Genomic DNA, 14,595 nt, shown 5'->3' on the forward strand with positions numbered 1-14,595 from the left:
ATCATACCTCATCTTAAAGCTATGTATGGTTCCTGCCTCAACTACCTCACTTGCTAGGCTATTCCACTTCCTGACTACTCTATGACTGAAGAAATACTTCCTAACATCCTTTTGACTCATTTGGGTCTTCAAATTCCAATTGTGACCCCTTGTTTCTGTGTCCTCTCTTTGGAACTTTCTGTCTCTGTCCACCTTGTCTATTCCATGCAGTATTTTGTATGTCGTTATCATGTCTCCCCTAACCCCTGCTGTCCTCCAGTGTCGTCAGGCCGATTTTCCTTAGCCTTTCTTCATAGGACATTCCCATTAGCTCTGGAACCAACTTTGTTGCAAACCTTTGCACTTTCCCTAATTTCTTGACATGTTTGACCATGTGTGGGTTCCAAACTGGTGCTGCGTACTCCAGTATGGGCCTGACGTACACAGTGTATAAAGTCTTGAACGATTTCTTACGAGGTACCGGTGTAGACAGCCTGTACTGTCTGCACAGACAGCCTATGCTGTCTGCCAGCTTAGTTCATATTTCACGGCACTCAGGTGCTGTCCTCTAGGCCTGCTCAAGTCAGTGGGACGCTGGTCCCACTCGCCCAGTCATCTTCACTTCATCACCCCATGCAAGAAGCATCCGTCTCTCATCGAGTTATCCTGATGTCGTATCTGCACGTTTCAGCATCTAGACACAGGTACAAGCAGGATCTAGCCTAAATTTGCCGAATTTCTTCGAGAATTGTAAGTGCCGTCCCAGTGACCCCACGCTACAGCGTCTCACACTGTTTCTCAAGTCACGTGTTCAGCATCACTTGTATGTTGCTGTTGTTGTTCAGCTCAGCACAGCTGTTTCAGCAAGCCAGAGGTGAGTTTTGTGGTGATTTCTGCGTCCAGTGTGAGTTTCTCCATGTGTTTGTGGAGAGAAGAGGAGGAAGTGGCCGTTCCTTGCCTCGCCCACACTCGCCCTGCTGTACACTCACACCTCACCAGCCTACCATACACTCACCACTGCCCACTCCCTCTGCTGTGTTTTCTGCTGTTTTGTGTGTAAATTCATTGCCAGTGCTGTGTATCTGAGTGCCCCTGGCCACTCTAAGCCACATGGATCACGAAGCCACGTGGGTCAACAAGCCATGTAGATCAGCAAGCCATGTGGATCAGCAAGCCACGTGGATCAGCAAGCCATGTAGATCATGACACCACGTGGATCCCGACGCCACGTGGGGTGTGGACGACGCCACGTGGACCTACAAGCCACGTGGTTTGCCAGATGTCCCAGGCCTCATGCTGTGGTCTGCTGCCCGCATCACATTGACGTCACCGATACTGCTGCCCGACTGCATGACGTCACGATGTCTGCCTGACATCACCTCGAGATGTCTGCTGACATCACAGTGCTGCTGACATCACCTTGCGACTTCACACCTGACATCACATGATGTCGCATGGAGTGTTTCAGTAATTATGTCAGCATTGTCGAGAAGATTGAGAGAATATATTTGTCGTGTGTTAATTAATTCCTCTCAGTCTGTGTTCTCACATGTTAGTGTATAGCTTAGTGTCGATTTTGTGAACAGAAACGCATCTTTTGCTAGTTTAAGCCATGTTGTACCGCTTGTACCGCAGGTGTGTAAAGTTTTCCATGTGTCCTGTGTGGTCTGCGTCCAGACCACTTTGTTAGTGCCACCTGGTGTGACCAGCACATTTGACAGCTGATATTAGTCATCCTGAGTGTATGAGCCCCTTTGTACAGAAAGCTCTTATGCTCGTCGCTTGTGATTCTGCAGAATCGTATCTGCTACGATTCCCATCGAGATTTGTTTCACTTCACCTCCAGACCTTCAGAGTGCAGTTATATGTAGAGAAACAATTCTGGGGACGCTTAGACTAACCTCTGCTATAACTCCAACTGCCGAGAGAATGACACTCGATAAGCCACAGTTAGCCCTGTCGGCAGGCGCTGTGTCAGCCTCGTGTCACAAGCTTCAGTGAGCTCCTGCACAAAGATGATGTCACTTTGACTGCTAGCTCGCTCACTGCAGTATGGTGTATGATGTTACGACTCCCAGATGTTTCGCCCAGTCGTCTCTGCCATGACTCGCTCCACAACTCACTCCATGCTCGCTGGCAGTGACAGCCCAGTGACAGTACCAGTCGAGAAGTGTTCTCCTGAGTCGCTTGCCAGAAGTCCTGCCCAGTTGCCGAGTTTTGTCGACGCTTCACTCGAGGGCACCAGCATGTCGTGCCCCAGGTTGAGTGAAACCTGCAGTGACTCCTACGATGACTGCTTCACCGTTCCAGAGGAGACTATACCCTGTTACGTCACAGCTCAGCCGCAGCAATGTCTCCTGTGTTGCAGTATCTGTACAGACACAGGAAGGCGTGCAGTGATGCCCATCGACGCTCACTGCCTATGACCACGATGTTCAGCACACCCACACGTTTTTTTCTTCCCTCCCTGTAGGAATTTTTTTTTCCATGTCCATATGTATATACATGTTTTTTATTTTGTGTTCTGTGCCCTGTTCCTACGAGAGAGAGACCGAGTTTCTTTTACCACCAGTACTGTCGCGTCGGGACGACGCAAGGTAGGTGGCCGAGCGTATGTAGACAGCCTGTACTGTCTGCACAGACAGCCTATGCTGTGTGCCAGCTTAGTTCATATTTCATGGCACTCAGGTGCTGCCCTCTAGGCCTGCCCAAGTCAGTGGGACGCTGGTCCCACTCGCCCACTCACTCAGCGGCCTAGCAGCAGTCAACAAGTCCTACTAGCTCTCTCCCTCGTGGGCATGGCTCTCCTGGGCCATGGGCACACAACACACAAGCCTGTGTACCCACCGACTTTGCAAATAAAGTAAGAAGCCTCTGAAGACGTATCACTTACTCCCCGCTACCAGCATCACCAAATAATCTCGTTATACCGGAACGCTATTCTCAGGTTTGCCAGGCGCCCATATGCCACAGCAGTTAACTGGTTAATGTGTGCTTCTGGAGATGTACTCGGCATTATACTCACTCCTTGATCTTTCTCCTTGAGTGAGGTTTGCAGTCTTTGGCCTTCTAGCCTATACTCTGTCTTCGGTCTTCTTTGCCCTTCTCCGATCTTCATGACTTTGCTTTTGGCAGGGTTAAACTCTAGAAGCTAGTTGCTGGACCACGCATCCAGCCTGTCCAGGTCTCTTTGTAGACCTATCTGGTTCCGCATCTGATTTAATTCTCCTAATGAACTTCACATCATCTGCAAACAGGGTCACTTATGTATCTATCCCTTCCGTCATGTCGTTCACATATACCAAGAATAGCACTGGTTCCAGGACTGACCCCTGTGGGACCCCGCTGTGATGCCTCATCACGTACCATGACTCGCTGTTGCCTCCCTGTTAGGTATTTTCTGATCCATTGCTGTGACCTTCCTGTTATGTGTGCCTGATCCTCTAGCTTCTGTACTAATCTCTTGTGAGAAACTGTGTCGAAGGTGTGTGTGTGTGTGTGTGTTTTTGTTGCACATTATCAACTGAATATACAAACCTGCAGTGTTGATAATGTAAGTCTTTAGTGCGTCGATGTGTTTGGGAGAGGCTAAGTCACCACTCATGCCTTGGCAGTGTTCTCGAGCTTCATACCAGTGAAGTGAGTGAAGACTCAAGTAGAAGCACTCGTCCAGTACTCTAGTGTAAGGGTAGGGGCAGCAATTCTCTGTAAAAAATTAGAAGCTAGAGAAGAATCAAAAGAAATTCTTCTTTTATATCTTTGATAACACATAAATAAAAACTTTCTTCAGTGCCTCGAGAATAGTAAAAGATATGTCATTCTTTGTGACATTCATCATGATTCTAGACTCGCTTCAGATTTGCACATTCAATACTATACACGTAGCATTCCCGCTACATGTATTAGTATTAGATTCTTACACACTACATAAAGTAAAAGAAAAATAACAACCAAAAATGTGAATGAAAGAATTTTTTTGTTTTATTTTATCAGTACAGGCAATGGAAGATTATTAACACTTTATAATCTGTCAGAAATTACACCACATGAACTTACATTCTTTAAATAACTCTTTTTCAATATTGATCCATAATGACCTGCGTACGGTATTATACTCTTAATCTTCGCTTGTTTCCTCTTACGTTTTAAGCAATGTTGTTGGTACATATGGAGTAGAGGTCAAGTGCGATAATAGAGAGGCGCCATAGTGAACAGGTGCAGAAGACAGGTGCAGTAGAAGAAAGATACAGTAGTACACAGGTGCAGTAGTGGACAGGTACAGTAGCAGACACATGCAAAACAGGACAGGTGTACAATCAGATACGAGCAATAACATACAAGTGAAGTAGAGTATAGATGTAACAGAATGTAGATGCAATAATAGAAAGATGAGTAGGGGACAGGAATAATAGAGGACACATGCAGTAGAAGATAGATGTAGGAGACGACAGACACGGTAGTAGACCTATACAGTACATAAGAAAGGACGAACACTGCTACATGCCTACTGGCCAACATTAGGCAAGGTTTTCTCAAACTCAAACCCAATAATAAAAATATTTGCTCAATACATTTTCAATGCTTCCGGGGACATATATTTTTAGAAAACGTTTGGGTGTTGGGACCTTGATAAAGGTCCTTGATAAAGGTCCCAGGACTGAAACTTTTTCTAATAAATATATGCTAGTGTTTGTTCACATGTTCTTTGTAAACCAATTACAATAGTATGAAGGTGCCGTAGTAGATATATTAATAGGCGGACAGAAGCAGTTGTGAACATTTGAAGTAACTTACAGGTGCAGTGGAAGAGACGTCCAGTAGTAGACAAGTGAAAAAATAACCAGTTGCATAATGGGATAATGCAGTTTAAAAGAGGCAGAGTAGCAGCAAGTGTAATAGAGTGTTGGTGTAGCAACAGACACATTCAAAAGGGAACATTTCCAACAGGTAAGACGTGCAGTATAGGACAGGTGCAATATACGACAGATGCGGAAGGAGACAGATGCAGTAAAGGCTAAGCAAAATAGTGTACATAAGCAAAAGCGTCCAGTTTTATTCACGGACAGGTGCACTAGTAGGCATGTTCGTTAGAGGTCAACTTCAGTACATCAGTAATACAGTAAAGAAAAGACACAGTAGGGAAAAAAAGGCAGAAGTAACAGGCTCGGTAGAAGAGAGGAACATTAATGTAGAGTTGTAGTGCAGAACATGAGAACTAGCGCACATGGATGGTAAATAGACAGTTTCATTGTTGGAGTAATTCCGAAGTAGACAAATTCATTAGAGGACAGGTACAGAAGTTGACAGATGCATTAATGGACAGGTGAAGTAGAAGACAGATGCATTAATGGACAACTTTAGTAGCAGATAAATGAAATACATGGACAAAACTTGGGAATGTTTAATATGGAAACGTTTCTCCAGCTAGCGGGTTCAGCATTCAAATGCAGAGAAGAACCGTGAAAGATGAGGAGGAGTTTCAGGTAATCAGTCCCTCAGCCTGGAGATGATGTGTATAGTGCGTCATCATCAATCCATCAAGACTGATGAACTGGGCCCATCATCTTCTGGCTGAAGGAATGATTACCTCACGCTCCTTAGCAACTTCCATCATTCTTCTCTATATTGAACCTGCGAAGCCACTGGTTGACGAAAAGTTTCACATTGAAGATGTCAAAGTGCTGCACAAGTGTCTTATTCATCAACTTTTCGGTTTTGTAAGCCATTTATATAATCACTTGAGTAGTAGGCAGGTGCACTAAAAAAACAGGTGGAATAAGGAACAGGCACAGTAGATTACATAGTGTAGTAATGGATTGATTCGGTACTCCTCAGATGTAGTAGGGGACAGGCGTAGCAACGGGCAGTTGCAGAAGAGAACAGGTGCTATAATGAAAAGATGCTTTAATGGACATGTGTTGTAAAGGACAGATGTAGCTGAGGACAAGTGCAGTACTAGGCAGGTGTAGTAAATGATAGGTGTAGTAGAGAACAGTTGTTTTAGGGGACAGCTCAATAGTGACGAGATGCGCTATAGGCTACGTGCAGCAGGTGACGCCTCCAGTAGTGGACAGGTTCACTGGGATAGAGGTGCAGTTTTCGCCTGGTGCCGTAAGAAATAGGTGAACAGGTGCAGTAGTGAACAGGTGCAGTAGAGAACAGGTGGAGAAGTGGATAAGTGTAGTTTGAGCCACGTGGTAGAGGACAGGATAGGTACATCAGTGGAGAGGTGCAGCTAAGGAAAGGCTGGGCAGATGACAGACGCAGTAATGGATGTAGGACAGGCTCAGTGGATGACATCATCAGAAAAGGACGGATGTAGTAATAGAAATGTTCCATAGTCGACAGGTGAAGTATTATAAAGGTGCAGTAGGTGATGGGCGCAATGATGACAAGTGCATTGTGAAGTAGGTGTGGTTGTCAACAGGCATAATAGAGGAAATAAACAGTAAAAGACCTCTCATGGAACTGAATGTGATTAAGCTTATGACAAATCATCTCAGCTTGACAGTACAGTTGCTTCACTATTGGCTCACTGTCTTGTAAGATGAAGGATTGATTTTCCATTTGCTCTTACCCTGCCCGGTTCCTGAGATGTTTATAATTGTGTTGTTACGATTCTCGCGAATGAATAGAAGCCAGGTATATAGGTCTCAAAACAGACAGGTATCAAATGAAACTTTACTGAAATATTGTAATCATTAGATGAGAATGAACATCAACTCTGGACATTAATTAAATGAACGACTTCCACATAAAGTAAGGTATATTAAAAAAATACAAAATAGTCAAATAATAAAGTTAAGTAAACCACTTGATAATTATTTTCCGGTATGTTATTATGCCTGTTTGTTTAATCTCAGTCTTTCCTTGATTTTATATTGTTAAAAGTGATTTTATATTGTTGAAAGTGATTTTATATTGTTAAGAGTGATATATAACGAAGACAAGTGATACTGGCTATTCAAAAGACTATACTTACGTTCACTACAGTTGAACTGATGTATCACAACGGTGGCCAGCTGCTTGGTGATATCAGAATTGTTATTCAGAATTGACTCCATTCTTATCAGAAACCCATTTAGTTCGTTAAGGACTCCTGTGATATTCTCGTCTGAAGCCTTGACCTCTGCGTAAGAGGATGGATGCGGCAGGACACTAGACACTACTGTGTTATTCTGGGCTAGAACTCCCTGTACCAGGAATAACAGCAGAAAACTGCAGAATGTGGCCACCATGACTACCTTGATTAAAGAAGTGGAAGTCTAGTTAAAATATATTTAAAATATATATATACATATATATATATATATATATATATATATATATATATATATATATATATATATATATATATATATATATATATATATATATATATATATATATATATATATATATATATATATATATATATATATATATATATATATATATATATATATATATATATATATATATATATATATATATATATATATATATATATATATGTATATATATATATATATATATATATATATATATATATATATATATATATATATATATATATATATATATATATATATATATATATATATATATATATATATATATATATATATATATATATATATATATATATATATATATATATATTTAGATGAATGGTTCAGAGAACCGACATGTTGATTAATTAGACACATGTGCAACTCTTGGGTATCTTTATTGAGGAAACGTTTCGCCACACAGTGGCTTCATCAGTCCTTACGTAGGAGAAACTTGAAGAACAGGAGAAGAATGAGGTAATCAGTCCCTCAACCTTGAGTCGATGTGTTCAGTCCATCAATCTTGAATAGAATGCGGCATATGAGCGGAGAAGCAGCTTATAAACCGTATGGCAGGAGAGGTGCAGCAGTCATAGGTGTTGTCACATTTGTTCAATGTGGAAGTAGGTCGTGCCCAAGAATTAGGTAAGCGAAGAATTCCTAAGTATTAAGATCCCAAGAAGTTGTAGTGTCTGACAGGTTTGTAGATGAATGGTTCAGAGAACCGACATGTTGATAAATTAGACACATGTGCAAATGTGACACCACCTATGACTGCTGCACCTCTCCTGCCATGCGGTTTATAAGCTGCTTCTCCGCTCATATGCCGTATTCTATTCAAGATTGATGGACTGAACACATCGACTCAAGGTTGAGGGACTGATTACCTCATTCTTCTCCTGTTCTTCAAGTTTCTCCTACGTATGGACTGATGAAGCCACTGTGTGGCGAAACGTTTCCTCAATAAAGATACCAAAGAGTTGCACATGTGTCTAATTAATCATGACATATATATATATATATATATATATATATATATATATATATATATATATATATATATATATATATATATATATATATATATATATATATATATATATTCCGAACCGTACGAAAAAAAATTCATTGTGTTTGCTTATCATTAAATTATTGTAAAATTATCTACACTGTATAGTTAGATTAGGTTAAATTAAATTCAGCTTGTTATAATAAGGTAAGGTAAATTTTCTAAGGTTCCTTTGATTCAAAATTATTAATTTTTACATTATCATAATTGAAAAAAAATATATCTTTAAACATATAAGAGAAAATTTAAGGAGGACTTAATTTTAAATGAGTTCATGATATCTGAACAGTTTTTGCCTATTCGGCACGAAATATATATATATATATATATATATATATATATATATATATATATATATATATATATATATATATATATATATATATATATGTATATATATATATATATATATATATATATATATATATATATATATATATATGTATATATATATATATATATATATATATATATATATATATATATATATATATATATATATATATATATATATATATATATATATATATATATATAGGTAGTAGGTTGGTAGACAGCAACCACCCAGGGAGGTACTACCGTCCTTCCAAGTGAGTGTAAAATGAAAGCCTGTAATTGTTTTACATGATGGTAGGATTGCTGGTGTCTTTTGTCTGTCTCATAAATATGCAAGATTACAGGCATGTCTTGCTACTTCTACTTACACTTAGGTCACACTACACATACATGTACATGTTTATTTATACACACTCATCTGAGTTTTCTTTGATTTTATCTTAATAGTTCTTGGTCTTATTACTTTTCCTTTTATATCCATGGGGAAGTGGAATAAGAATCTTTCCTCCGTAAGCCATGCGTGTTGTAAAAGTCAACTAAAATGCCGGGAACAAAGGGCTAGTAACCCCTTCTCCTGTAAAGATTACTAAAAAGAATAATAAGAAGAAAATTGTCAAAGTGGGAAGTCTGAATGTGCGTGGATGTTGTACAAATGATAAGAAAGAGATGATTGTGGATGTTATGAATGAGAAGAAGCTGGATGTCCTGGCCTTAAGTGAAACAAAGCTGAAGGGGGTAGGAGAGTTTCAATGGAGAGGAATAAATGGGATTAGGTCAGGGGTTTCAAATAGAGTTAGAGCTAAAGAAGGAGAAGCAATAATGTTGAAGGATGAGCTATGGCAGGAAAAGAGAGACTTCAAATGTATAAATTCAAGGATTATGTGGAGTAAAATAAAGATTGGATGTGAAAAGTGGGTTATAGTAAGCGTGTATGAACCTGGATAAGAGAGAAGTGTAGAGGAGAGAGAGAGAGATTCTGGTAAATGTTGAGTGAATGCGTGGGGAGTTTTGAATCAAGTGTGAGAGTAATGGTGGTTGGGGATTTCAATGCTAAAGTGGGTAAAAATGTTATGGAGGGAGTAGTAGGTAAATTTGGGGTGCCAGGGGTAAATGTAAATGGGGAGCCTTTAATTGAGCTATGTGTAGAAAGAAATTTGGTAATAAGTAATACATATTTTATGAAAAAGAGGATAAATAAATATACAAGGTATGATGTAGCACGTAATGAAAGTAGTTTGTTAGATTATGTATTGGTGGATAAAAGGTTGATAGGTAGGCTCCAGGATGTACATGTTTATAGAGGGGCAACTGATATATCGGATCATTATTTAGTTGTAGCTACAGTTAGAGGAAGAGGTAGATGGGAAAAGAGGAAGGTGGCAACAACAAGTAAGAGGGAGGTGAAAGTGTATAAACTAAGAGAGGAAGAAGTTCGGGCGAGATATAAGTGACTATTGGCAGAAAGGTGGGCTAGTGCAAAGATGAGTAGTGGGGGGGTTGAAGAGGGTTGGAATAGTTTTAAAAATGCAGTATTAGAATGTGGGGCAGAAGTTTGTGGTTATAGGAGGGTAGGGGCAGGAGGAAAGAGGAGTGATTGTTGGAATGATGAAGTAAAGGGTGTGATAAAAGAGAAAAAGGTAGCTTACGAGAGGTTTTTACAAAGCAGAAGTGTTATAAGAAGAGCAGAGTATATGGAGAGTAAAAGAAAGGTGAAGAGAGTGGTGAGAGAGTGCAAAAGGAGAGCAGATGAAAGAGTGGGAGAGGCACTGTCAAGAAATTTTAATGAAAATAAGAAAAAATTTTGGAGTGAGTTAAACAAGTTAAGAAAGCTTAGGGAAAGTATGGATTTGTGAGTTAAAAACAGAGTAGGGGAGTTAGTAGATGGGGAGATGGAGGTATTAGGTAGATGGCGAGAATATTTTGAGGAACTTTTAAATGTTGAGGAAAAAAGGGAGGCGGAAATTTCATGCACTGGCCAGGGAGGTATACTATCTTTTAGGAGTGAAGGAGTGAAGAATGTAAGTGTGGCGGAGGTACGTGAGGCATTACGTAGAATGAAAGGGGGTAAAGCAGCTGGAACTGATGGGATCATGACAGAAATGTTAAAAGCAGGGGGAGATATATTGTTGGAGAGGTTGGTACTTTTGTTTAATAAATGTATGAAAGAGGGGAAGGTACCTAGGGATTGGCGGAGAGCATGTATAGTCCCTTTATATAAAGGGAAGGGGGACAAAAGAGATTGTAAAAATTGTAGAGGAATAAGTTTACTGAGTATACCAGGAAAAGTATACGGTAGGGTTACAATTGAAAGAATTAGAGGTAAGACAAAATGTAAGATTGCGGATGAGCAAGGAGGCTTCAGAGTGGGTAGGGGATGTGTAGATCAAGTGTTTACATTGAAGCATATATGTGAACAGTATTTAGATAAAGGTAGGGAAGTTTTAATTGCATTTATGGATTTAGAGAAGGAATATGATAGAGTGGATAGAGGAGCAATGTGGCAGATGTTGCAAGTATATGGAATAGGTGGTAAGTTACTAAATGCTGTAAAGAGCTTTTATGAGGATAGTGAGGCTCAGGTTAGGGTGTGTAGAAGAGAGGGAGAATACTTCCCGGTAAAAGTAGGTCTTAGACAGGGATGTGTAATGTCACCATGGTTGTTTAATATATTTATAGATGGGGCTGTAAAAGAAGTAAATGCTAGGGTGTTCGGGAGAGGGGTTGAATTAAATTATGGGGAATCAAATTCAAAATGGGAATTGACACAGTTACTTTTAGCTGATGATACTGTGCTTATGGGAGATTCTAAAGAAAAATTGCAAAGGTTAGTGGATGATTTTGAGAATGTGTGTAAAGGTAGAAAGTTGAAAGTGAACATAGAAAAGAGTAAGGTGATGAGGGTATCAAATGATTTAGACAAAGAAAAATTGGATATCAAATTGGGGAGGAGGCGTATGGAAGAAGTGAATGTTTTCAGATACTTGGGAGTTGACGTGTCGGCGGATGGATTTATGAAGGATGAGGTTAATCATAGAATTGATGTGGGAAAAAAGGTGAGTGGTGCGTTGAGGTATATGTGGAGTCAAAAAACATTATCTATGGAGGCAAAGAAGGGAATGTATGAAAGTATAGTAGTACCAACACTCTTATATGGATGTGAAGCTTGGGCGGTAAATGCAGCAGCGAGGAGACGGTTGGAGGCAGTGGAGATGTCCTGTTTAAGGGCAATGTGTGGTGTAAATATTATGTAGAAAATTCGGAGTGTGGAAATTAGGAGAAGGTGTAGAGTTAATAAAAGCATTAGTCAGAGGGCAGAAGAGGGGTTGTTGAGGTGGTTTGGTCATTTAGAGAGAATGGATCAAAGTAGAATGACATGGAAAGCATATAAATCTATAGGGGAAGGAAAGAGGGGTAGGGGTCGTCCTCGAAAGGGTTGGAAAGAGGGGGTAAAGGAGGTTTTGTGGGCGAGGGGCTTGGACTTCCAGCAAGCGTGCATGAGCGTGTTAGATAGGAGTGAATGGAGACGAATGATATTTGGGACCTGACGATCTGTTGGAGTGTGAGCAGGGTAATATTTAGTGAAGGGATTCAGGGAAACCGGTTATTTTCACATAGTAGGACTTGAGTCCTGGAAATGGGAAGTACAATGCCTGCACTTTAAAGGAGGGGTTTGGGATATTGGCAGTTTGGAGGGATATGTTGTGTATCTTTATACGTATATGCTTCTAAACTGTTGTATTCTGAGCACCTCTGCAAAAGCAGTGATAATGTGTGAGTGTGGTGAAAGTGTTGAATGATGATGATGCAAGTATTTTCTTTTTGGGGATTTTCGTTCTTTTTTGGGTCACCCTGCCTCGGTGGGAGACGGCCGACTTGTTGAAAAAAAAAAAAAAAAAAAAAAAAAAAAAAAAAAAAAAAAAAATATACATATATATATATTATATATATATATATATATATATTATATAGATGTATATATATATATATTATATAGATGTATATATATATATTATATAGATGTATATATATGTATATATATATCTATATGTATATGTATATATATATATATATATATATATATATATATATATATATATATATATAAATATATACGTATATATATATATATATATATACGTATATATATATATATATATATATATATATATATATATATATATATATATATATATATATATATATATATATATACATATATATATATATATTCATATATATAATATATATATATATATATATATATATATATATATATATATATATATATATATATATATATATATATATATACATATATGTATATATATATATATATATATATATATATATATATATATATATATATATATATATATATATATATATATATATATATATACATATATGTATATATATATATATATATATATATATATATATATATATATATATATATATATATATATATATATATATATATATATATATATGTATATATATATATATATATATATATATATATATATATATATATATATATATATATAACAACACTGTGACTAACACTGTGACTGCAGACCAGACCATGCTGGTCTGGCCTGCCTCATGGTGGATGAAAACTCACGACGCCTTAATCCACGGGAGCACACAATCCTTAAATTAAGATCTAGGCTCATTCTCCAAAGAATGCTGAGAGCACGTGCTAGTGGTACTTTGCACTTCTTTATAAACAGAGCATTCCATGAATCTGGTCCAGGTGCTGAATGAGTGGCCATGTTATCCATTTCTTTTTCGAAATCTGTGTGATTTGTACTAATGTCAGTTAGCTGGTCTGCGCGGCCTTCTGCTGAAGCGAGAAATGTTACTGCATTCTCTACCTTGGTGTCATTTAGTGGGTTGCTGAACACCGACTCATACTGTTCATTTAGGTTTGACTCATTTCCTGTTTATTGTCAGTATACGGCTGATGAACATAATAAGAAGCATAAGCATGACCAGGGCTTACTTATGGGAAATAGGCATACACAAGTCTTCGTGCACACCCTTCACTACTCATTATATGTTAGTCAACTATCATGGGAGGACTGCTAAGGGATGGTAGTTATCTTTAGATTGGGTTTTATGATGAGATGAGAATGGAAAAAAGCATTAACGTATAAATTGAATTTGTGAAAGAAATTGTGGAATTAAACTGAATTTCTCGATCATACCTAAACCTTGAATTTACTGAGTAATTTGACTATTTCCAAAATGGTATTTTATGCTCGAAATGAGAATGTTTACTGATCACTTTTAACTGATTGCATGATTTTTTCAAGCGACACACTGATGTATTGTTTCTCAAGAGTGCCACACCCCATAATTTAAAATAAATTCTACGACAGAAAATATTTTTTATTACGAGCTAAAAATTAGTCTTATAGAAGTAGCAAAAACTCACGTTTCCCACAAAAGTTAATGAGTTTAACAATCTCTTAAGAGTTGTTCAATTATTGTCATCACTTAACATAAATTATATCCCGGCAAAAAAAAAAAAATACTTACTGAGGCCTTTACTGGCTGCAACATCGTCTTGACTTGGCTGTAGCTGAGAGATGACTGTGATGCCTTATGTTCCTCAGTTGCTATAAAACACTAGGTGCCCATTACTTATGACTTGTTCTTAGAAACTCACTTAGCATTTATAGTAGTGAGTTTTACAGATAATCTTTTTAAACCATAATAAAAAATTATAAAACTGCTATTGTTTTCATAACTTTTTCCTGCGTTTTGGGTAACAATAATTTTTTTTAGAAAAAAGTTTCACTACATTAAATTCAGTGATGTTGGCAATTGTTACACAATAGTGTTTTAAGTTTCTCAGAGATTTTTTGTCATGTTTTGTGAGAACAACATTTTTTT

At 38.0% G+C, this 14,595-nt stretch overlaps 1 protein-coding gene across 1 annotated transcript in view; it reads right to left on the bottom strand.

Moving 5' to 3' along the window:
• The window catches only part of LOC128699922 (perlucin-like), a 51,421-nt gene extending 37,057 nt beyond the window's left edge, over positions 1-14,364 (bottom strand). The window contains exons 1-3 of the mRNA XM_053792770.2: positions 14,239-14,364; positions 6,962-7,223; positions 3,517-3,684 (exon numbers count right to left, since the gene is read on the bottom strand). Coding sequence (XP_053648745.2) covers positions 3,517-3,684; positions 6,962-7,223; positions 14,239-14,262 — 454 coding nt within the window. The 5' untranslated portion in view covers positions 14,263-14,364. The remainder of the gene's footprint in view (positions 1-3,516; positions 3,685-6,961; positions 7,224-14,238) is intronic.
• Between the last annotated feature and the right edge of the window lie 231 nt (positions 14,365-14,595).

The sequence above is a fragment of the Cherax quadricarinatus genome, chromosome 20, assembly GCF_038502225.1.
Source record: "Cherax quadricarinatus isolate ZL_2023a chromosome 20, ASM3850222v1, whole genome shotgun sequence".
NCBI classification, from domain to species: Eukaryota; Metazoa; Arthropoda; class Malacostraca; order Decapoda; family Parastacidae; genus Cherax; species Cherax quadricarinatus.